Source organism: Ostrinia furnacalis, unplaced genomic scaffold, assembly GCF_004193835.3.
Source record: "Ostrinia furnacalis isolate ACB-3 unplaced genomic scaffold, ASM419383v2 OfSCF6127, whole genome shotgun sequence".
In the NCBI taxonomy this organism is placed as follows: domain Eukaryota; kingdom Metazoa; phylum Arthropoda; class Insecta; order Lepidoptera; family Crambidae; genus Ostrinia; species Ostrinia furnacalis.
Window position 1 is genome coordinate 135,484 of NW_021136366.1, and position 26,199 is coordinate 161,682.

At 35.1% G+C, this 26,199-nt stretch overlaps 1 protein-coding gene across 1 annotated transcript in view; it reads right to left on the reverse strand.

Moving 5' to 3' along the window:
* The window catches only part of Ptp36E (protein tyrosine phosphatase 36E), a 171,155-nt gene that overhangs the window by 66,044 nt on the left and 78,912 nt on the right, over positions 1-26,199 (reverse strand). Inside the window, exon 2 of the mRNA XM_028317276.1 lies at positions 17,776-18,280. Coding sequence (XP_028173077.1) covers positions 17,776-17,977 — 202 coding nt within the window. The 5' untranslated portion in view covers positions 17,978-18,280. The remainder of the gene's footprint in view (positions 1-17,775; positions 18,281-26,199) is intronic.

The window sequence follows — 26,199 nt, forward strand, 5'->3', positions numbered from 1 at the left end:
TTATCAGGATTATGGAGGCTACAGGAGCACAACTTTCTCCAATTGACCAGAGGCATATGGAGAATTTGACCTTCATGTTAGGAAACCACGCTGATGATGTTCGCTTAATTTTCCCGTAGTAGTAGCCTTCGCTACAGAAAGAGCAGGGATAACTGTCCTAGTAATGAAGCTTATTCAGTAAAAACTCGATCGAGGCTAATTAATAAGTTAATTAATAAAGGCCACGAATAAATCCCTAGAACGTTTTAATCTAGTTAACTCGATATCGAGCTGGGCGATTCTCAGAAACAGCCTGTAACCGCGCCGTAATCTCTAGGCAAAGGGCGTATCGCAGAACAGCAATAAAAACTTTTATATCGGGACTTTGAGCTCGCGGCTTAACCGGTTAATACCGGTTATAGTTTCTCATTAGATGGCTTACTTGATGCTACGAATGCAGTAAATATTTTTTCATAGCTGTTATATTTTATCGTCTAGCTTAGAGTCTAGAAGAGACGAATAAACGCTTCATCAAGTTATTTGGAGATATTGGCTGGAGCAAAAAGAGTGACTTGGCATGGCGGTTCATAGCTCCAAATATGGGTTAAATATTCGTTGGGAACAAATTTTAGTGTCACGAGGTATACAGATATTAGTAGGTATATTATTATGCTTAACCATAACTTAACTATAGCCGATAAGTCAGCATATTAGGTACTAGTAGTTATTTTACTTATTTTTAGTCTGGAGTTGGCTTTGGTCTGTCAGTAAAATCATTTCTTATCTACTAAATAAACCATTTTCTGTCTGACTGCCAACTCAAGCAATATTTCTCTCCAATGGATCGTTAATAGAACTGAACACTTCAACAAAGAGTCCGTTTAAAAGACTTCGAATCCAATATTTATAGTCCAAAGGCCAAGCAAAACGGCACATACAACTTAACACCGTGGTATCTTATCTACTTGTGATAGATGCTATTTTGCAACAAAATGTACAGTCTGATGAGCGACTATACAAAGCAGGGATGTTATGGATATCCGTAACCTAACCGAAACTTTCGGATATCCGAAATAAAAAAATATCCGAAACCGTAACCGTAACCGATTCAAAAGTTTCGGATAGTTTCGAATGTAGGCAGTTTAAATTGTTTTTTATATAGCAATGTAAAGGCATAACAGCTTGACTTACCTTTATAATGACATCTAATATTAATTTTTATTTTTTATTAACTTTTTATTCTATGTAAAGTGTGCGGCCATGAATGAACCGTGTTGGACAACTATTGCAAATTGTATTCTAAAGCACAGATGTCCGTAACCGTAACCAAAACTTTCGGATATCCAAAATAAAAAAATATCCGTAACCGTAACCGAAACCGGTATAATATTATTCCTATATCCGTAACCGTATCCATAACCGAAACTACATATCCATAACATCCCTAGTACAAAGGTAAGGTTGGTGTGAACCGGTGATTTCCGGGACCGTTCCCGGCAATTAGGAGTCCTGCCGGGCACAGTACGGAATGTTTCCGAGTAGTTCTAGACGGGAACTTTGAGTTGGGAATTTAGACACGTGACAAACCGTATAATTGATCGCTTCTTTAGGTAAGTGCTCAACGGTATAGTGACGATGACGAATGGTATGGTAATAAGTTGATTTTAGTAACGGCACGCTGTTAACATTGCTGTTATGGCGACAGACTTAGGTGAGATGGTGGTAGCTAGCCAGGCAGACTTAGAACAAGCCCTACCACCAACCAAACCGAACAGAAAAATCTGCCCCCACTGGGAATCGAACCCGGGAAGTCTATGCATCTGAAGCAGACCACAGAGGAGAAGGTCTTACCACTAGACCACAGAGGCGGTTATTGTAAACGGTACAATATTGCAACAGATATTACAATTTATATCACATTTCATGACTATAGAATTCAAAATTAGGCATGGAATCGAAAATGTGAGTAATAAAATATTATGTATCATCAGATAAAATTTGCAATCCCATTTCACAAGACCCTGAAAACCAAATGGAATTTTCCAATATTGAAAACGTGCGGTTTTGAGAAGTTGTTATTTAAGCTACTTCTTTAGTTATTCATTTTGATTGACAATTGAGAGACAATATTCATTTTGAGAGACTATTAGGTACTAAAGTCGTTTAGGTTAGTCGGACTGGCCGACTCGTGATCCGGGGAACGCGGGTTCGGTCCCCGCCGCCGCTCGACTATTGTGGTGAGCTCACTCGTGATACAAGCATATTTAGCTTAGTACGAGGGGCTAACGGGAATATTAGTAATTTGTGTAATAACAAATTACTAACAATCTTTTCTAAAAAAAAAAAAAAAAAAAAAAAAAAAAACAAAGCCCAGAAAAAGAATATTGTTTCGATATCTTTCTGTAACTTGCAAACAAAAACTACAAAAATAAATACCTTGCCTGATGATGATATAAAGTAAACGTTTGATCTTTATAATAAATTGATGTTAAAATAATACATCTTTCAACATCTAGTAAAAAATTAAATGTACAAGAGTTCATTAACTTGATAGTAAAGTAAATTCTATGCTCATTTCAAATGAATGAATGTTCTTTACATCAAACAAAGTTCTCGAAGCCAATATTTACTATTTGAAGTGGCTTCATTCAGGAACTTAATGCATTAAATATTGCAGGAGTAGACTACAAAAGGTTTTATTTTTAGAAATGAAAATATATCATAGTTTACCTAAAGCAATTCACAAAATGTTCAACAAATTAATAAACTTTCAAAAAGACATGAAACTTTTAAAGTCAATTTCAAGCTTCTTATTAAGCTTGGCGAGAAGAATTAACAGCTTGTAAGCGCTACCAACTGCGCCCTATTCGTTTAAACAAATGTAAAATATGTAAGCCCAGGTACAAAAGCTGGGCGGGCGGAAGCTATGAGCGGTATCCGGCACATTCAGCGACAATTAGACCGCGCGCCGCTTCGCCGCCGGCACAGGAAGAGGATTAAGCTGGCTTTTTACTCTTTTCCAGGGTTCCGTACTCAAAGGGTGCCATATTAATATGACCGTCTATTCGTTAGCGGGCTGAAAGGGGTTAATAAATCGTATAAGTAGTGAGTTGAAATTTTTAACATGAAGTGTATTTACAATAGTGGAAAGGTATTTTTAATAAAATAAAATGTAAAAGGAGGCCCTCACAGAAGGAACGTGTTTTTAGGAGTTTATTACTTTTGCCACTCTAACAATAATAAAAAAAATAAAAAAAATATAAGAGGAGCTAGAGAGCCTTGAGTAGGCTCTACCAAAAATGTGCTTACAAAAGTTTTTGTTTCTGTTTGTTATAAAGAAGTATCAAAATTTATGAATATTGTGCAATTACTCAATGGTTCAGAGCCTTTCTTGTGTAAGTCAGACTCGCACTTGGCCGGTTTCGTTAGCTGCCGCGGTTCACAGCCTTCATGGGCCGACTTATACATGACTGACATGCCAAAATTCGGGAGTGATGGACAAAAATAAATGTTTCGATGGGTTTCCATTATTATTTACCTACTATTGTTCATAAAATTTACCAGCGTCGTAACTTTCAGCGTTTAGCTATCATCGTTGTTAATTGCTATAACTTATAACATTAATAAAACAGCAAATTAAAGGAACTGTTCTAACATAAATAGAGGATTTAATCTAAATCGATATTAATAACTGAAGGGTCCTGCTTTTGAAACTAACGTGAAGGATTATTGTTCGATGTCCGATCCCTAATCAGCACTCAAAGGGATTATCGAGGAAACATAATGGAAAATACAAAAATTAATTTAGCAAAAGATAAGTTAGAATGTATAAAATCGACATAATCAGTATTCATTTTGTATTCTATTTGAGAATACGTTAGTGGAAATATAACTCAGCATTTTGTGAATTTTATTTGAGAAGCAATATTTGTGATTAGTCATAACTTTTAACCTTTTTTTTTGCTCATTTATCCTTGCATGAATTTTACGCCTTAGGTATGTTTTTTACTCGTGAAACGCGTTTGGTGTAATTAACTGTTATGTTACGTGGATTAATTAATTAGAGTGACTTGCACTTTCTATTCTGTTAGCTTTGATAGCATAAAGCGTACAGACATAAATTTTCGCGCCCGTAGTCAAAATTAAAACAAGAAAAGATTATTTTATTCAGTGTGAGTCACGTTAAAGTGTACATATGAAAATAGATGAAACAAGACCGAAATTTATCGACAAAAAAAAGGTCAAAAAATTTTTGAGATTTTTTTTTAAAAAATTATCGAATTTTTTTTCCTCCAATTACTTATTGTAAAGAAAACGTAATAACTTTTAAACTAAGCGGCATATCCTGATAAAATAAAAACAGTAATAATGCCAAATAACAGGGAATACTAAAAAAATACATAAAATACACAAAAATGCCAACAAATAATAAAAAATGATACTTTTTTAAAAAAATCTGCTTAAAAATTCGTGTTTTTTTGGTTATTTGATAAATTTCTCCAAAAAATGCCCATATAACCGGTGGTTTTTATTATTTTGTATTATTCTCTATTGTATTACCTTCGTAAAACCAAAAATCGCATGTCTCTATTCCTATCACAACATTTGCTATGATCGTTTGAACAAAGGCCTGCCACAACATTATTATCCGCTACAGGTAGAGACAATTTTAATTTTAACTAAAATGCTTATTTTACTTCGAAATCTTTTGTTTTTATTTGAAATCTAACTTGTCTACATGAAAATTACAAATCTAGAGCCATTTTCAGTTTCTTTGTTAACGAAGCGTTGAATGGCGCGCCCGGAGAGGCTTAGTTCAAACAATCATAGCAAATGTTGTGATAGGGATAGAGACATGCGATTTTTGGTTTTACGAAGGTAATACGATAGAGAATAATACAAAGTAATAAAAACCACCGGTTATGGGGGCATTTTTTGGAGAAATTTACAAATAACCAAAAAAAACACGAATTTTTAAGCAGATTTTTTTCAAAAAGTATCATTTTTTATTATTTGTTGGCATTTTTTGTGTATTTTATGTATTTTTTTAGTATTGCCTGTTATTTGGCATTATTACTGTTTTTATTTTATCAGGATATGCCGCTTAGTTTAAAAGTTATTACGTTTTCTTTACAATAAGTAATTGGAGGAAAAAAAATTCGATAATTTTTTAAAAAAAAATCTCAAAAATTTTTTGACCTTTTTTTTGTCGATAAATTTCGGTCTTGTTTCATCTATTTTCATATGTACACTTTAACGTGACTCACACTGNAAGATTATTTTATATAATTAGAAATTAATGAGGCCACAGTATCTTTCGACCAAATTTTGAAAAAGCCGTATCCACATAGTTATCTATCAGTCTATTTGTCTTTCACAGGCTTTGATATTTTTATTTATATTTGTGTTTTAAAAACGCTCGTGTTAGGTTTAAACGAACTTTAGTTTTTAGGCTCTCTGATGTCAATACCGTACCTTTTTGGTTGACATGTTTCCACCGAACACAGTGTTGTATGTGACAATTTACGGACAAAAAAGCGGTATTCGGCCGACAACAGCGCGTTGACGACCCGTCGCGTCGGCTCCATACACGTCGACGTGGAAATCTTTATTGACAGGACAGTTTAACGTTTTGCTGAATTCCCTTCCACGATATTTTGGACTTTGTACAGATAAAATACGGTTCAAAATCAATGAGAAAGAACTACCTTAAACTGGTTAAGAGTTATGTGGGGATTTACCATTTTGACACAATAATAGCTGGCAGACATGGAATGAAAAGCGGTTTCATGTTTTTATCACTGTAAGTACAACAATATTCAAAAATATCTAGACATTGAGAAAATATTGATTTATTCGGATTTCCTTGGACAGGCAGGCTTTAAAATTTTTTTTAACACGTTAATTACTCTACGTACAATAGTGTAATCACTTGAGTAAACAACTGTATATACTCAAAGAAAGATGAAGTTAGGGGAAGATTTTAATTTCTGATTAATTTCATTAATATTTTGACTCTTACTTAACCTGTATCGAGGTCCACTCAAAGTCTTTGAACTTGAATGTCTACTTAAAAGGTTTTAGCGGCGTCTTCGGTTCACATCTTCCGATAAGATCTTAAGTCGATACCTCTTCCAACTTGACAACACGCCGCCACTTGGGCGAGGATCTGAGTGTACTCGCTAGCATTCATTTTGTTATGCGCATGTTTTTTTTTTGTAGTTTGGTGATTTCCTTTTACAGGAAAAGGCAAAGGCATACTACCTACCTCATACAGCCCAATTTGCTTTTGTTTTTTGAGAAAATGTTATATCAATATTTAAACTCGTTCATGCTACGCGCGCGCGCGTCTTCAGATATTTCAATTGTTTTTTAGTAAAAACAAAAGAACGAAGAAAATATTAGAACAATATTTAAAAATGCTCTCATGATTAGTAAAAAAAAAGTGCCGCTGATAGCTTTAAATTTTAAGATGGGAAACTATTCTTGGAGGTTCCAAAATGTTGTATGAAACTTGTATGAAGTAAAACTGAACGGTCATAATATAATATGTATTTATCTAGTATAATATTATCACAAATTACAAGTAATAGTATCGATAACCTAATTAGTTCGGATTGTAATTAGCGTCTCTATAAACTGTGATTTCCTTTGAATCATAAATTATATTCAAAATTTAATTTAGATAGGTAAGCCCTTGTTCGCTCTGCTTTAAAAACAAAATTCAACTGCAAAAGCTGTGTCTCTGTCGAGAAGATACGCGTGAGTATTATTAAATTTAAAACGTACACATTGTAACTACAAATAACAACTTTTCTAGGGCGTGTATTATACGAACGTGCTAAGCTTACTGATTGTATACTCGTATAATGTGCAGAAAGCTATGAGAGAACAAGACGACGTCGTTAAGCACGCTATAAGTAACAATAATAACTATGTTATTATGTTTATTTAAAGCAACGTTGTCGGGAATAGGGTTATTGCTTGAGAGTTAGCACTCTAGTGAGGAAAATGAGGATGAAATCTGAACGGTAGGAAATATGAAACGTTCGCGTAAAGGGCCTTATATGTATACGATACGATTCGCGCTTTCTATCAATTTCAGAAATTGCGACGATCGAGCGCTTAAAATATCGGTCATATTCGTACACGAAAGTCAATCTCAAGCAATCATTTAAAAATACTTATTTGAAACTGAACTACATAAGTAAAAGTGACCCAAAGTAAGTATGTGTGGTTTTGTGAAACCTGACAAATACGATATTCCAATGATTTAAAGTACGAGTTTAAATCGTCTACAATAAATTTTTAACGATATCAATTAATTATTTGTCATAAGGCTGAAACGATGGATCGTAAAGACTAATCGTGCCGTCTATGAGGGCCTTAAGTTCATCGTTCAAAACCCAACGCGTTTATTGTTTCAAGATTTCACTTCGATCACCGTAGGGCGGACAGGTGTGTGGTATCTCTTGCATATCACCAACCAACATGTACGGTTGGGTTGTTGAAATTATGTAGGTGCAAAATATTGCTTTGTATAAGTTACTTTACATGCATACTTAGTTAAAATTATGTAAAAGACGAACTCCACCTTAACACTTAACACTAGTTCATAAGTAAACTGAGACCAGCGCTGTTGGATTCATAATAATAATGTACATTATTTTATACTATCTTCTATAAATAAATTCTGATTGTGAATCTGTTTGTGGTCCTATGAGAATAAATGAAAAAAAAAATGAAACTAGCATTTGAATCGTAAGTAATCTATACTTCTATATCTATACTAATATTATAAAGCTGAAGTTGTGGAACATGACGCTCAACCACCATAAGGAGTTAAAGCATTTAATTTACACAATCTTGGTTTGTCTATATATACTGGGCAGGGTAAAAAACTTCGTCACCGCGATGCAGGATTGTATGCGCGGTGGAGTTTGCCATAGTAAGATCGTAACAGCGCCATCTGTTGGTACGGTTTGTAGTGGCGCAATTTATTAATCACAGTTTGTTTATTTGGTTGAACGCGCTAATCTCAGGAACTACTGGACCAATTTGAAAAATTCTTTTTGTGTTGGATAGTCCGTTAATCCCTGAAGGCTTTAGGCTATATATCATCACGCTAAGACCACTAGGAGCGGAGCACCAATGAAGAATGTTTCAAATCAGTGATTTTTTTCCTTTTGAGAGCTGACGCTGCGTAAACGGTTAAAGTTTCGCATAAATTATGTATGATAGGATTTTCCCCTTTAAAAGTTCTACAAAAAAGTCCGCTACAGCATATGTCTATCTTTTATGGTTGGCTCACTGTAACCTTTTTGTCTGGATGTCTGGATGTTTGTTCCTCTTTCACGCAAAAACTAATAAACGGATTTTGTTGAAACTTTACAGTATTATTATTTATAACCCAGGCTAATATATAGGCTACAATTTATGACGATATGTGACAAACTAAATTTCAATAAATAGTTAAGAGGTGAGAAATATCCTTAAAAACGCCATCTATCGACGTGCTTTTGACGGTCGTAAACATTCATGAGAGCGAAGCCGTGAAACGTATCATTAGTCCTAATTAGGAACTAAATATTACATTTATAGAACTGTTCATAATATTTAAAATTTAGTCATTATAGATATTTTATGTAATTGAATAATTCACTGTGTTTAAACGAGCAAATCAAAGTCTAAATTAGTGACCGCCATCTATCGACGTGCTTTTGACGGTCGTTAACATTCATGAGAGCGAAGCCGTGAAAAGTATCNGATGAAGAGCAAGAGCTTCCACGTTGTGGATAGAAAAATCTTTTCAGTTAGTGTCTCTAAATGTGTTCTACATAACGTAAACTTAGGGGATTGCAAATATTACTTAGTCCTAAGAAAGTCAAAAACATGTAACGGAATCTCCGACTTACCACTTTAGTGGAGCGATTACAGAAAATAATGGCCTATTAAGTACATGTTTTTTTGTGTTATTATGAAAGTTTAGAAAACTGCGCAGTTTTTAAAATTATTTTGGACCTATGGAAATTCTTCTTTTTTCTCATACATTTCAGTTGAAAATTTTAGAATGTTCTGCTAAAAGCATATTTTTTATGTTTCTAGCAAAAATTTTGTATCTTGCATCAAAGATAGGAAGATGATTATTTTTTACAAATATCTGCAACTAATAGGGAATCTGTCAAAAAAAAGAAATCTGAGAAAAGTCAACCCAAAAAAAAGATAAAAAAAAATTAAGCCACTAGGTCATAAAATTTGAAAAAATCACAAAATTAACGATAACTTCTAAACTACGAAAAATCGTAGAACATACATGGGGGTGAAATCGATAGATCTAGTCCTCACCTATCACATGCCTTCGGCTTGACACCTTACAAGAAACACCCTGTATATACGATACGATTTGCGCTTTCTATCAATTTCAGAAATTGCGACGATCGAGCGCTTAAAATATCGGTCATATTCATACACGAAAGGCAATCTCAAGCAATCATTTAAAAATACTTGTTTGAAACTGAACTACATAAGTAAAAGTGACCCAAAGTATGTGTGGTTTTGTGAAACCTGACAAATTGGAACTAAAATATTACAATAAGTACAAGAATGCATGCCTAATTTTGCATTTTGCGTGCGTGCAGTTATCGAGAAGTACAGACGAGACGAAGATACATCAAGGTAAATTACTATGTCATGACAAAAGTCAAAACATTGATCACAAAGTCATCTAATTTTCTATTTATCGATACGATATTCTAATGATTTAAAGTACGAGTTTAAATCATCTACAATAAATTACTGATTTGTCATTAGGCTGAAACGATGGATCGTAAAGACTAATCGTGCCGTCTATGAGGGCCTTAAGTTCATCGTACAAAACCCAACGCGTTTATTGTTTCAAGATGAAACTAGCATTTGAATCGTAAGTAATTATCAATAAAATACAAATTGTTGACGCTTTACATTACAATTAACTATAAATCGTGATAGAGTTGAGATTGGCATGACGAAGACGCGCAATGAGTAACTACAATCACATAACTATCAAATCACTTTCACCTCTAAACCAATACACTGCAGTTCATTTTTAATTGCAGTCTGCTTACTCGCATCAGCTCGAGATGCACGAAAATAGCCTCAAAGGCTGTTTGGTCGGGTCTAGGTCAAGGAGTGACGCCACGCGGCGTCTGCGGCCAAAGCATTGTTTGTGTGAGCCACGCTGCGGGCAGACAGATTTCTCTGAAATAGGGCTTGATAGAATGAGAATGTGGAATGGTAAAGTTAAACAAAGGGGGTTATCTTGAAGTCACCAGATGATATCGATCTTTGATGAATACTGTCTGGTCGTGGTTCACATAACAGACTACAGAGTCAGCGTTGGCCCAGGGTCGGAAAAGGTCAAATCTCACAGTGTGTAAATGATAGGTTACGTATACAGGGTGTTAGGTAAATGGGTATATGGTATGAGCCGACACTAGCCCATGCTAACATGGGCATATAAATAGTATGGTGAAGTCAGAAAATTGATATCTTCATTTTAATTATTTAAATTTTCATACAAATCGGATTTTATGAAATTTATTTCATATGAAAATTGAAAAAATTAAAATGATGACATCAAATTTCTGACTTCACCATACCATTTATATGACCATGTTAACATGGGCTAGGTGTTTATGCAATTCATATCTGGTCGGTTAATAACTTTTGGAATTCCAAAATTTCAGTTATGAATGACTTTACATAGAATTTACAATATTTAAAAAAGGTGTAGGAATGGGTTTTAAGTATTTTGTACGTAATCACAGAGACTTCATTAAAAGATTTTGTTCACGGTCTTACAGCAATAAAAGTCAAGAACAAAATACCATTGTTAAAGAAATAGAGAAGAGAATCAAAATGTACCTAAATACAGGTGCTTCTTATTCATGTAAAGTTGTCTGAACAAGAGTAGGTACGCTAATAAATTGATTTGGCCCGATCACTTGGCATATCGAACCGGATTGGATACAAACGCCCAGCAATCTTGCGTCCACAATAAAGCCAGGTCAATCACATAAAACGTTGCAGCTTTATGTTTGTACACCACAGTGGGGTGATGTGTAGTGGTCTCCCACGGGTCCTGACGAGGCTACTTTACTACGGGAAGACACAAACATCGCTCGTAAAGGTGATAACCAGTGAAGAATAATAATAATCAAACCATCTTAAAAAGGTGGAGGAAAGATGCGAAAAATAAAAAATAATAATAATAATACCAGCATAAAATGCTGAGAATTTAAAACAACTCAAAATAATAATTTTTATTTCAATATAAACCTTTTACAAAATCTTTGACAACGGAATCACCCTTTAGGCATAAGGTGTACGCCTGTGTTAGGTGATACCGGTGAAGAAGAATGGTTCTTGATAAGCAAAGCCGGAAGACTTAGCGCGGGCAGGCCTCCCGCTAGGTGGATCGACGATCTGGTGAAGGTTGCGGGAGGTGCCTGGATGCGGGAGGTGCCTGGATGCGAGCGGCCCGGTCTTTGTGGAAATCCTTGGGGAAGGCCTTTGTCCAGCAGTGGACGTCTTTCGGCTGAAACGAACGAAGCAAAGTACCTACCTATAAGATGTAGGGAGTAAGGATCAAATTATTTAAATCGCCGGTCTGATTGAACTATGTCAAATCAAATCAAATCTCGTCAAAATCAAATCAAGTCGAATACCAATAAAAATACTCGTAAGATCGACTCTTTTTCCAATATAAAGGTTTACAGGTGACAAATATGTACATGTGTTTAACGAAAAGAGGTAGGTAATGGATATTTATACTCGTACATATACAACCTATTTTTCCTTCTTTCATCATACATGGATAACCAAAGGCCTCATTTAATCCTAATCTCCGCCATTTCTTTTTTATAGAATCGTGGAATAAAGACCATAAAAGTCTTTTGTGCCTTTCCAATTAATTTGGCTGATGTCTTCCTAATGTAGGTCGGAACAAACAAAGTAGGTATTGATCATCAGAGCTTCAAAGGGATTACGTTCTGTATCTCTTTTGATCTTGGTTTTGTTCGACAACATTTTATCGGGAATAGCTTTTTTTATGTCGAGATAAAGAAATTATTCGCGTTAGGCTTTATCTTCTCACTAAAGGTAATGGGATTGATAGGATTTAACGAATTCTGTACCGTTAGTAACTACTCTGGAAAAAATATGTTACTAAACTTAGTTAGATTTTTTCAAATACAAACTTAATTTTATTTTTGTTGATCTACTTTGATACGGATTATAAATGACACAATTTTAAAACACGATTAAATTGACGGTAATAAAAAAGAAAGCAAATAACCCTTCTTCTGGCGCAGTTAGGTAGAAATAGAATAGAGTAGGTTCAGCAAAACCATCTAACTTAGATCATTGTAGGTAAAAAAGTTTTTAATTTACTAAGTCATTATTTTTTCAAAACTACTTTGTCATTAATATTCAGCGCTTTGTAACATAGTTTGATTTTCTACTTAGTTTACAAAATTTCGACTCAATCACTTAGGAGCTTACTCTTTCCGAAAAGAGTCTTTATTGTTATCAGCAACAAATAATAAAGCCAGTGAATACAGAAAACAATTGATTCCGACAATATTCGAACGGCTAATAACTTGATGCAATATCATCAGCCCGATAAACTTATAAACAAAACCCATTTCTCATCTCAATCCCTTATTTTATTGCGGGGTACGATCGGCGGGATTGTGTGCCAATTGAATTGACCAACCCCACTCGGCGGAGTGTACTTTGGCGGAGCTGTCAATCGCGAAGTTGATCACGTTTTGTTGAGCGAATAGGATTGGAAAATTCCTAGTTTTATTGGATAGTAAGAAAATGCAACTCATTTTCTATCTTATCTATTCTATTATGACTTGAAATCTTAATAACTGCTCTCCACTGAAATGCTTTTATGTAAAAAATATTAACAATAAAATATTTTTTACAGCCCTCATTATGTTACACACAGCCATTATTACAATTCAGAATTAATGAACAAAGAAAATGCCTCAAACTGAAAGTTTTTAAAATGCAATCCAATACTTCCATATTCAGCTTTGAGGATTGGCCACTTGACCCTCTGAGTCCCCCGAGTAAGGGTAAGAGCCGGTCAATAACCTTTTGACAGAGCTGTTGACATTATTCCATTCAATGACGACTCGAGAGTTGAACCGCAACATTATTATGATTAACTGGCAGACGCCCACACATAACTTCGTTTGCGTGAAGATATTATATGAAAACGAATTCTCGTGCACAGACGACATCAAAACAGGCTAGGTATACATGTTTATTGCAAACTCGCCTGTATTACAAACTGATTAAGACCACAGACTGATACTTAGTTTGACGTGCTCCCGTCTGTAGACGATACCTTTACACATTTTTATTGCAAAATTGGCCCTATAACAATTACACCTAATAAATTATTATGATCTTACATCTATCCTACTAAAATTATAAATGCGAAAGTTTGTAAGGATGTATGGATGTCTAAGTACTTATGTTACTCTATCACGTAGAATCTCTTTTTCTTTTCAGATTTTGACGAAACTTTTCAGTATTATTTATTGTACATCAGAATATCTTAAAGGGTATAATTTATGACTTTTGACAAATTTGATTTCACGCGACATCTAAGTTCAATAGTTTTGCGTTAAGTAGAAGCACATGTAATTTCCTTTCCCGTTCGTAATATTAGTCCTACTGCTAAAATGCTACTGGATTGAACAGTAAATCACAGCACGATAGAATAATTTATACCAGACATTTTCATAAACGATGTTTTCCGCCCAGATTTGACCTATTTCAGCCAAAAAGAGAAAATTTATAATTTATAAGTAGAGACTCTATACGTCTCTCTATGGTAATATTACATGAAAATATGTGTTTTACTATGAAATGTAATAACCGGCTTGCGTGGCTATTTAAATCCTACTATAATATAGGTCTGTCATAGGAAGACTATGAGGCGTGTGTTCGACTCCAAAATTGTGTTCTAAAAACCGGGATAAAAACTATCATATGATTTTTTCTGGGTCCCAAACTATCTCTATGTAATTAAATGGAAATGTACCTACTAGACAGACTTTGGGTGTTTTATAAAAGGGTGTTTTACCTACTTACATTGCTTGTATATCTACTGCCGATACATAGAGGCGTGCATTGGCCAAGATCCGAGGTAGATTCAGTCTTAGACGATGAATTTTTTGATTTATTACTTCTAGCGGGCTATCAATCATTCCGGGCCTTATTGTGATTTTTACAACGGCGCCTGCCGAGGAAATTATTTTCCGGTGGCGTTCATCTTACAATCAATCACAATTTGACGTTAAGTGTGACGCAATTTGTGCAGTGACTTGGCTTGTTATGATTAGTTTGAGATTTGGATTACCTTTGTCATTTTAATTATAAAAACATCAGTGAAAAAACCCTATAATTTTAAGTCTCAATTGAAATATTTCCCAGACAAGCTGAAGATCTTTGAAAAATTCTTAAAAAAGAGTTCTAAAAACAGTTTATATCTGTGGCGGCATTGTACTGGCCAGAAATATAATATGCCATAAAAATAAAATGCATTCCGAATTTAAATATTCATAAAAAAGAAAAACATAACACTATCGGTACTTCAGATAAAGTTCCACGTCCAAAATTTTCCATACGGCCAGTATTCTACCGCTCGATATTCCACAGATAGAAAAGCACAACATTGTAAACACAGTCTGTTTTGTTCGTCCTTATCTTATTTATTGCTCGCTCCGATCGGATGCATTGCTGTGGAAAAGTAGCTGTACATCCGCAAAGCTAGTGATGGGCCAAAATTTAATCTGATCTCATGAATCAACCGTGATTGATGGTTGAATTTTTATGATTGGTTATTAATCACTAACATTAATTTCAATCAGTTGTTAAATTATAATTGACTGGAGTTTGGTATTTCAGACAGTTAAGTACCCATTATGATTCATTTGTTTTTTTAACTAGAAAAGTTCAGCATCTTAAATTAATAGTCATAGTAAACGCAACATATATTCTTGGTTAGGAAAGTGTCTTTTTTAGTAAAGATTTTCAATTCAAGTTATCTACTAATTTTAATGAAACTATTATATCTACAACACACCTAGTATATTAAACATGAGCTTAATAATAATATTATCACTCAAAAGATTATAATATAATGCTTTAGAACGAATTCTTCAGTCATGATTGATGAATTGATTGAAAAATCTAGCTTCTTTTCCCAACACTACGAACTATTTTTAGGTGCGCGCGAACGCTGGAATGTTTTGAGTATACGCTTGCCTACGTACGGCCGATGCCGGTCGAATTTAGTTTTTGCAAGTCCGGTTAGCATCAATTGAAATAATGTTTTATGCCCAAACAATTTTACTGGTGTTTTCACAAAATACCGTAGTACTTTGAGTCTAGTTATAGCGAGAAACTTGCAAATACAAAACTTAAGATTATTTGAAACCTGTGATTTAAAGACAGCAACACACTTAGGTAGGTACTAATAAGTTTTCACGATGACTTTTACAAAGTCTAAATTATCCTACTTCCTAATTAATATTATAAATGCGAAAGTTTGGATGTCTGGATGTTTGTTACTCTTTCACGCAAAAACTACTGAACTAGTTTTCCATAAATAATCATAAAACCAAGACGATAGGTCATAAATTTTGTTTAAAAAAAATATATAATTATAGGTATTTATGTTGTTCGCGTTTACTCTGAATGGCTCACTTTAGATATTCCAAAGTCATTGCACCCTAGAAATGTGAATAAATATTGCTAAATAAAACATTATCCAAACAAAAGTACGATTTATGTCCACCAAAAGACTGAAAGATTTACTGTTACATTAAAAGCTGGGCAATTCATTCCGACATAAAATAATACGAAGTTATGATAGACGACCACTCGTTCTTATCTTTCTTTTGTCTATAATTATGACAACCCACTTATGTAGGCAACTGAGGACATTGGCATTTTGTGCCCGATGCTGCGAACGTTGAAAAAATTTAGGCTAGAATTTGCGTTTTCTTTGTTATTATGTTTTTTCTTGTATTTATTTTTTAGTAGCTTTCCGCCCGCGGCTTCGCCCGCGTGGAATTTTGTCTGTGACAGAAAAACAATATCGCGCGCGTAATTGCTCACTGTTTAGACCTACCCTGGACTACGACAAATATTTTAAAACCAAAATCAGCTCAATCGGCCCAGCCGTTCTCGAGTTTTAATCAGACTAACGAACATCAATTCATTTTTATTTATATACCTAGATAGATTTCTTACCCATCTGCTATTATGACTATTTTTTAGACGTTCCTATCAGTATTGTTTGTCTTAACTTTATCAGTTCTTTCACAGACTGGCAAAAAGTTCTGAAATGCATGCAAGAAGTTCTGTGCATAAGAGTTACGAATTCGCTTACTTGTATATTTTGCCCAATATGAAGGGGAGGAAGATTGACATAATAGAACACTTGTAACACGTAATTATTGAACAAAAAATGTAGTATCTCAGTTTTATAGTCATCTGAGAGGGTGTTACAAGTAGGTACCTACGATAAATACCTACTGTACGAGGGCCTGTTAGCACAATGTAATGCGTCAATAAAGTTTTGTTTCTTTCATCAAAAATCAACTGTCCTTCAAAGTAAAAACGTCCTAAAAATATTATTTTCAAAGCATTATTTATACACGAGTAAACAAAAAAGATTTTAAGGTCTTTACTCGTGTTTTTATCCTCCGTATCCGTGATAATAAATTAATACATCCCGTGAACTGAACGTTGTCATCACCTTTGTTGTTCCCAGCGCGATCCTGTGGAAATCTCGGCCGTGGAAACAAAACAACTCGCTAGTGATGGGAAACAACGACTCGAAAATATCCACTCGATAATTTTAGACTACTTTTGCTGTAACGTCCTAAGAGCTTGTTTATTTATATTTGACACATGGTTCCTTAGACAAAGCAATCAATTCGATATATTTTTAAGTATTTTGACTGTTATTCTTTAGGACCATAACAACCCCAAATATTTTTTATGGTTTTTCACACAAGCTTGTGAGAAACTTTTATAATTTAATTATGATAAGTATGATGTCTTGATTAGATTAAATTGATTAACTATTTCTCAATTTTAACACCACATTGTGCACAGTAAAGACTCAGTAGAGTACACGTTTGTACTCATATTACTCGTTTATTCTTCAAAGATCTAAGTTTCATTTTATCGTAGGTGCAAAGCACATCACTATCGCCAGCGGATATAACGATGTCCGCATAAAATATGCAAACGGTGACCTCCGCCGTCCTCTTTATCCAACTCTGGATTTGTTTCAATAACTGGAGGAGAAAGTTCTTTGAGAACCTTGTTTCACCATGATTCACTTGTCCAATGTTGTTCAAGTTTTTGTAGTGTTAATGGAGTTTACGTTGAGTTTTTGTTATGGTAGTTTTCTTTGGAAGTACGAACTATTTTTATTCAGTGCAATTTAATTAGAAATCAATGAGAAAAATTAGATTTTTGAGCAAAGACTACTACGAGCACTAGACGGACATCATAAATCCCAATAATTTAAAATGAAATACACATTATGAAGTGAAATATTAAACAACCTTTCAATCCAGTATGGCAAATAATTATTAATTTTAAATCGTCGGTAAACTTTTGATAAGTAGGGTAAATGTTTCGAATAGAATACATAAAATAGTTTACAGATTTCAGACTTTTTACTATTCTAAGAGTAAGAGAGGTCAAAACACTTACTGATAGGTATGAGGCCGCTGTTGAGCATCGTCAGCTTGATGCTGTTAGGAATGGAGACGAGGCTGGTGGTGCCGCTCGTGCGAAGGTCCTTGTTCTTCTTCGGCTTCTTCTCCGCGTCATACCGGTTGGTAGACCGCGACCGCTGGCGGTTCCTCTGGCTGGCAGCCACAGACGTTCCGCGCTGTCCCGTGCGAGATGACATGCTGACTACACTATTTACCAACTGCCACTGTTTTAACGCGATCAACTGACGTCAACGGTATTAATTGCACATTATCATTTTACGACACCAAAACTTTTATATTTTTAACCGAAAATTTTCATCGGAAACTACTAACTATAACTATGAATATTATATCAAAACACTAATATTTACACTTTATACAATTTGACACAATGTTATAGTCTAACACATTACGGTTGATTGGCGAATTCGGGAAGCGGTGGGTTGTGCGCTATCATAATAGCCCGGACATGTTTTGTTCGGTGGAAGTCACCCCGCGACCTGGAACAAATGAGAGAAAACATCTACATTATTCAATACCTATTACACATCTAAAATTACATTCTGATTCAGTTGAATCGATTTTTATATGTTTTTGCCAACCGTACATCGTTTATGATAACAAGAATTTTCCTTACGTTACTTGATAGTGGAAAGTTACGAATATTGCTACTAAATAATGTATTTTTTTGTCCACCATGATTATATTCGTAAAATATTTTGTCCCTTCGTTTGACTGGTTAATCTCCGAAACGACTTGATAGATTTGATCGGGCTTTGCAATGGCAGTTATTGATGTTCTTAGGAGCAATTTGAGCTAAGCTTATTTGAGAATAATGAAAAACCGGCCAAGTGCGGGTCGGGCTCGCGCACAAAGGGTTCCGTAGCAGCAAATATAATAAACTTATTATGTCAATTTAATCAACCTATCTCAAAAACTATAAGAGATACTTTGATCAAACCAAAAATCGTTGAAAGAGTTAATTAGCATGCATCACCTCTATTTTTTTTAGAATTTTATACCCCGTAGTTATAAAAATAGAGGGGGGGGGACATACTTTTTACGACTTTGAGAGCTGATATCTCAAAAACCGTTCACTTTAAGAAAAATGTTTTTTAGAAAACTTTATATCATTTTAAAAGACCTTTCCATTGATACCCCACACGGGTATGTACATCGAAAAAAAATTTTCATCCCTCAGTTACATGTATGGGGGGCCCCACCCCCAATTCTTTTTTTTACTATTTAGTGTCATAATTTTGTAGCGGTTCATACAACACATATTCCCATCAAATTTCATCACTGTAGTACTTATAGTTTCCGAGTAAATCGNTTTAAACATCCAAACGAAATATTGCTATTAAAAAGTGATGGGAAATTTACAATTCTATATTGCGCATATTTTCAATTTGATATTCCTCAAATATATCACGGAATTTAAAGCTGCAATTAGACTAAATATCAGACTATATGCAATTAGACTAAATATCAGACTATATCTTGCACTTAAAAATGTTTGCATATATTAAGATATAATTGAGAAAAAAAATAAAAACAAAAATCACTAAAATCATTTTTCCTAATTAACTGAATGCGTTTACGAAGCACTTAATACGCTTATTACGTGTAGTTTTAAGATCTCTATGAAGTATTATAACAATTCTGAATTAAATGTTATTAGTTAACGAGTGAGAATATTTTTGCATAATTTTGAAGTAAAAAAATAGGTAACTTTGAATTTTTATACCGCAAAAACTACGTGGAATTTTCAAACGGGAGTTTTACTATCATGTTTGTATAACTGAGCTCTATACGTTTCATCAAATCAATGAGAATGTCCGTTTATACAGTCCCATAACACACTGTGCGATTATATATTATGTTTGACTGGTTAATCTCCTAAACGACTTGATAGATTTGATCGGGCTTTGCAATGGCAGTTATTGATGTTCTTAGGAGCAATTTGAGCTAAGCTTATTTTAGAATAATGAAAAAAGGAAAATAGAATTAGAGATCCGCGCGAAAAAATATTTATCTTTATAATTGACTTAAACCTGTGAGAGACCGAAATCTACACGGACAAAGCTTATATTTAAATACCAACACAAAGCGTACATCAGAGAAATAACTTTTATAATGTTCAGTTCACGCGAACGTAAGGAAATGCCTTCGCGAAGGTGCGACGTCACCGCAAGCCGTGACCGCAGAGTTGTTTAAATGTGTTTACATTTATGAGTTTCACGAATGTCCTAATTCATTCATAATGAAGTCACTCCGCCTTTATTTAATGCAGAGCGACGTTTAAATATTTTATTTGGGTTACGCGAATGCTAAATAGCTTTTGGAGCTATGAAATATTTGTATTTGTGCTTTGGTTGTGTTGTATATCGGAAATGAAATTGTAGTCATAAAAGTATTTATTCGGAGTACAAGTAAGTACATTGTGAGGATATGTATTGGGATGGGAAATTCCTGTTAGTAAAAACTGTTTTTAGGTTTGTTCTGAATGAAATCTGGAATTCCCGAAATAATCCAAATACGAATGACGGGAAAAGCTAAACATTGTAGCATGTTATGTAATTATCCTGTTTTCGCCTCCGAGATTTATTTTACCGTGTAGTACCCCTGTACGACAAGCCAATCCGCACACAATATTCAGCGTAGTAGTAGTAAAAAACAAAAGAGCGGGCAACCCCACCCCTACCACGCCGTGGGCTCGGTGTCCGAGCGGTCTCATTCCTTTGTGCGCACGCGCAACGACCGCACGCAGTATAAGAAAAATGCTTAAGTGACGTCACCAGGACGTTTTTACCGACAAAAAACGTAATTATTTTAAGTTGTGCAGTGTAGTGACGAGAATTAGACCCAACACAAGGTTAGTTGTAACAACTATTTTGTGCAAGTGCTCGTACATTTTTATTATAAGCGTTGTGACACGACGCGTAACTTTGACCCATTTTTAGCTCCAAGTTAACGCGCGATGTTAACCAGTAGCCATTTTTTGCTCCGAGGTAATGCGAGATGTTACCCAGTAGCCATTCTTTTGCTCCGAGGTAATGCGAGATGTTACCCAGTAGCCATTTTTTTCTCCGAGGTAATGCGAGATGTTACCCAGTAGCCATTTTCTGCTCTAGCGAGTTAATACGAGATATTAACCAGCAACCACTTTATATTCGGTCATTTTTGCGGGTCATTTTTTAACCAGTAGCGTTAATACATTCAAAATTAGAAAATAGAAAATAATAATTTACTTCTATTTATCGATAATAGGAAACCGTATTAGAACACGAGCCCTGCACTATGTTACGACCGGCACATGCGGCCGTACTGTGTATTTTCACGCGTCAGTGGATATCGGAAGAAATAAAATACATTGCGCAGTAGTTACGCATGACATAAAGTGGTTGCTAACTAAATCGTCAATGTACAACGTGTTTGAATTTTTATCACCACTAATTTCGATATCGCAGTAAATGTCACGGCACTGAATTCGTTCGTAAAAATGTTTAGTTTTTTTTATTTATAAGCAAAATACCAATGGATTTGCAATACTTACATGTGGTAAATGACTTCATTGTTCCTGTAGTTCTTCGTTTCACTTATGTTATTGCACGTTACGACGCATTATCCAACAATATCGGAGAACATTTCCTCAGTACGACTGAATCGCGACTGACCTGGCGTCGCGGCCGATGTTCGTTTCTGGGCATATCGCGGAGACACGCGCCACGCCCCCGTTTCACATCTATTCCCTTCTATGATCTGAGATTTATTCAGAGTACAAGTACATAGTGGAGATATGTATTGGGGATGGGAAATTCCAGTTAGTAAAAACTGTTTTTAGGTTTGTTCTGAATGAAATCTGGAATTCCCGAAATAATCCAAATATGAATGAAGGAAAAACTAAACATTGTAGCATGTTATGTAGTATTAATAAGCGCGATATTGAAATACAAACAGTGATGTGCTCACGACTCTACTCTTTGATTTTGCTTCGGCATTCAATCTTTCATCTTCGCACACCTCTTCATTAACATACTATGGTCTTAACATCTAGAAATCTACTTTCCTAACAGACACGTTCGTGCGACTAAGTGACAGGTGTCTTCAAGCATAATTTATACATCGGAATCTGTCTCGGCTCAGTCCGGCCGTGCCAAGCGAGACCCAGTAGGAACGAAAGTATTTAGTATTAGCACAAAAATAGCTTTCTGCGAATCGTTATTTGAAAACAATGACTCTTCAATTGCAATCGAAATAAAACACTGACGAATTCGTTTTTCGAATTCCGCAAAAAACAAAACACAAGCGGCGCACGCGTGTGAGTCGTGGAATGAAATTTGCGGTGAAAGAGATATTTACTGATTGAGAGTGCATAGAGTTTACGTGCGGGTTCGCTGATTGTATGAATTTGTGAATATGATTTTTATTTTGATTGCCCATTCATACTCCTTCGTTCTGCATGCGTAAATAGATAAAAATAAACAACCAAACCATCACATACCACATCATATCTAATCGCAAACGCATATTGTGTTAGTTCAGGCTATAACATTATGATTGCACATTGTATATAACTCCTTCGATTATTTATACTCATCACTATGGCTGAATTGCACCACCCAACTTTAACCGTAACTATAACGATAATATAATCGGTGCTTTTTGTTTGGAGTTAGACATAATTTTGACGTTTTTTAAAGTTAAAGTAAGACGGTGCAAAGCAGCCTATTGATTAGTCCCCATGAGATTCAAAATCACAACTAAAACAAGCAATGTAGTTAATTTAGAACATGAACTACCAGGCCAGGCCGTTATAAAACGTCCATAGCACCAATCAACCTTCTCTTAAGAAATCAAAGCCAATTCATTAAACATTAACTCTATCCAAGACTGAAATCAAAACCCCTTTCAAAGCCCAACCGGGTCGAAATATGGCAGCAAAAGTTTCTGATTATAAATGGGTTATAAGGTGATGGAAAGTCACTGATTCCACAGTGATGACGTCCTTTCATTCATGCGACGGTTTTAACTCTGACGAGCTCCCAAAAATAGATAGGAAGTAGTATTCCATTATTTTAAACATATTTAAATTTGGAATTTTGCCGCTATTTCGTTTAGGTACACGCATAGAGGCTTTACAGAAAGACTAGGCTGAGTTACACTAACTTATTTTAACTGTAACTATGACATGAATCGGTGTTTTTGTATGGAGTGCGACAGATTTTTGACGTTTGTCAAAGTTAAAGTAAAATGGTGCAACCCATCCTTAGTGTTAAATTGCGTGGTGTTGTTTTTTAAAATATTTTCTTAAAGAATGCCTTAATTACGACTGCTTTTTAACATTTTAGTTAAATAAGTTTTCGTTTTGCGTTCATAGTCTGGAGTCCTAACTATCAACGTAAAACGTCCTGACTCAAAACAAATTGTAAACTCATGAATGTTTTTTGGAATTGTATCTAAGCCTCACTTTTTTCAAGAAGTTGTAGACATCTATAAAACAATGGTTTCAGTCATTGCCATGGTCTTTCATTCAATAAAAATACCATTGATATCTGATATGTATTTGAAAGTTTTCCTCTAGTCCAGTCAATGAATGCTTTAACGACGGTATAGAGAGAAATCCGTGGAACATAATTTCTGACCTCGGGACTTTATTTAGACTAGTTAGGAGGTGAACATAGCAAAAGTCCCCGCCCTTAGCCCTTGAGCCGCCGGGGAGAGGGGGGTTTAAAGGTACTTTTTTTCGGTTTTTCTCTTAATCCTCGGAAACTGTGCGTCCTAGTAACATGACTACTATAAACCAAAAAAAGCTTATTCAATTTGCTACAGGTGAGACAGTAAAGTTTTTCTATATCTTTTATAGTTTTCACGGCATCTGCTCTAGAAGGTCTGTAATTTTGGAAATTTTATTTTTGTCTTACATGTTCCCATCAATAGAAAATCGACTAAATCAACATTAAGCAAATATTTTAGACATGCGGGAGCACGTTAAGCCTAGTTCCAGGGAGAGGACTGCACCGTGCGTATATTTAGATGACCCAATTGGAGCCACTTTTGACTCCTCATCACTGAAAAACTACTGTGCATTAACACTTCAAATTTGGCTCATGTGTTGAGACTTGCAAGATAAACATCAGCTTCAAATTTCATAAATACACCTCAAAAGGTTGTTTAGGTATTGACGTTCAAAAATCTACGTGGCGAATTTAGGCTGAGTTGCACCACCAAACTTTGACCGTAACTATAACGATAACCGGTGATTTTTGTATGGAGTTTGACAGATTTTTGACGTTTGTTACAGTCAAAGTATGATGGTGCAACCCAGCCTTATTTTTAATGACATTCATGTAAGTGATCTAGCGCTTCATGTTTTAAGTTTGTTTAGACGACAGAATTAATGCAACAGCTGCAGGGAACTTTAGTAAGCTTACCACGAGGGGTAAACGGGACCAGGTAATTTTTATTTCATAATATCACGTAAAGATCACGAGCTTAATACTCGCTTTAGCAATTTTGAACAAAGAACTCTCTACAGCCCAAGCAGTTGAATTTTCGGATAGATCTAGTTTATTCTATACTCTATNTCAATGTCATCTCTTCTCTAAATATAATGAGACCGCTCGGACACCGAGCCCACGGCGTGGTAGGGGTGGGGTTGCCCGCTCTTTTGTTTTTTACTACTACTACGCTGAATATTGTGTGCGGATTGGCTTGTCGTACAGGGGTACTACACGGTAAAATAAATCTCTTCGGCGAAAACAGGATAATTCAGATCGAACTTCACTTGGTAAGTTCGTTTGATCATATAATAATACAATACAAACAGTGATGTGCTCTTTGATTTTGCTTCGGCATTCAATCTTTCATCTTCGCACACCTCTTCATTAACATACTATGGTCTTAACATCTAGAAATCTACTTTCCTAACAGACACGTTCGTGCGACTAAGTGACAGGTGTCTTCAAGCATAATTTATACATCGGAATCTGTCTCGGCTCAGTCCGGCCGTGCCAAGCGAGACCCAGTAGGAACGAAAGTATTTAGTATTAGCACAAAAATAGCTTTCTGCGAATCGTTATTTGAAAACAATGACTCTTCAATTGCAATCGAAATAAAACACTGACGAATTCGTTTTTCGAATTCCGCAAAAAACAAAACACAAGCGGCGCACGCGTGTGTGTCGTGGAATGAAATTTGCGTGAAAGAGATATAATTTACTGATTGAGAGTGCATAGAGTTTACGTGCGGGTTCGCTGATTGTATGAATTTGTGAATATGATTTTTATTTTGATTGCCCATTCATACTCCTTCGTTCTGCATGCGTAAATAGATAAAAATAAGCAACCAACCATCACAGACCACATCATATCTAATTGCAAACGCATGTGTTAGTTAGTACCTAATACCTACAATTACTACTAATACATTATGATTGCTCGCTCATTGTATTTAACTCCTTCGGCTACCTATACTCGTTACTGTGGCTGAGTTGCACCACCCAACTTTAACCGTAACTATAACGATAACCGGTGCTTTTTGTTTGGAGTTCAACAGAATTTTGACGTTTATTAAAGTTAAAGTAAGATGGTGCAACGCAGCCTATTGATTAGTCCCCATGAGATTTAAAACCACAACTAAAATAAGCAATGTAGTTAATTTAGAACATTAACTACCAAGCCAGACCGTTATAAAAGATCCATAGCACCAATCAACCTTCTCTTAAGAAATCAAAGCCAATTCATTAAACATTAACTCTATCCAAGACTGAAATCAAAACCCCTTTCAAAGCCCAACCGGGTCGAAATGGCAGCAAAAGTTTCTGATTATAAATGGGTTATAAGGTGATGGAAAGTCACTGATTCCACAGTGATGACGTCCTTTCATTCATGCGACGGTTTTAACTCTGACGAGCTCCCAAAAATAGATAGGAAGTAGTATTCCATCATTTTAAACATATTTAAATTGGAATTTTGCCGCTATTTCGTTTAGGTACACGCATATTGACTTTATGAAGATATTTATGGTATTTCTGTAATACATTATGTATTCGAAATGTGATATAGTTACATAATAATATTACAGAAAGACTTGGCTGAGTTACACTAACTTATTTTAACCGTAACTATGACATGAATCGGTGTTTTTGTGTGGAGTTCGACAGATTTTTGACGTTTGTTAAAGTTAAAGTAAAATGGTGCAACCCAGCCTTAGTGTTAAATTGCGTGGTGTTGTTCTTTAAAATATTTTCTCAAAGAATGCCTTAATTATGGCTACTCTTCAACATTTTAGTTAGATCAGTTTTCGCTTTGCTTTCATCATAGTCTGGAGTCCTGACTATCAACGCAAAACGTCCTCAAACGAATTCAGAACAAATTGTAAGCTCACGAATTTTTTTGGCACTGTAAAGTCAAAATTC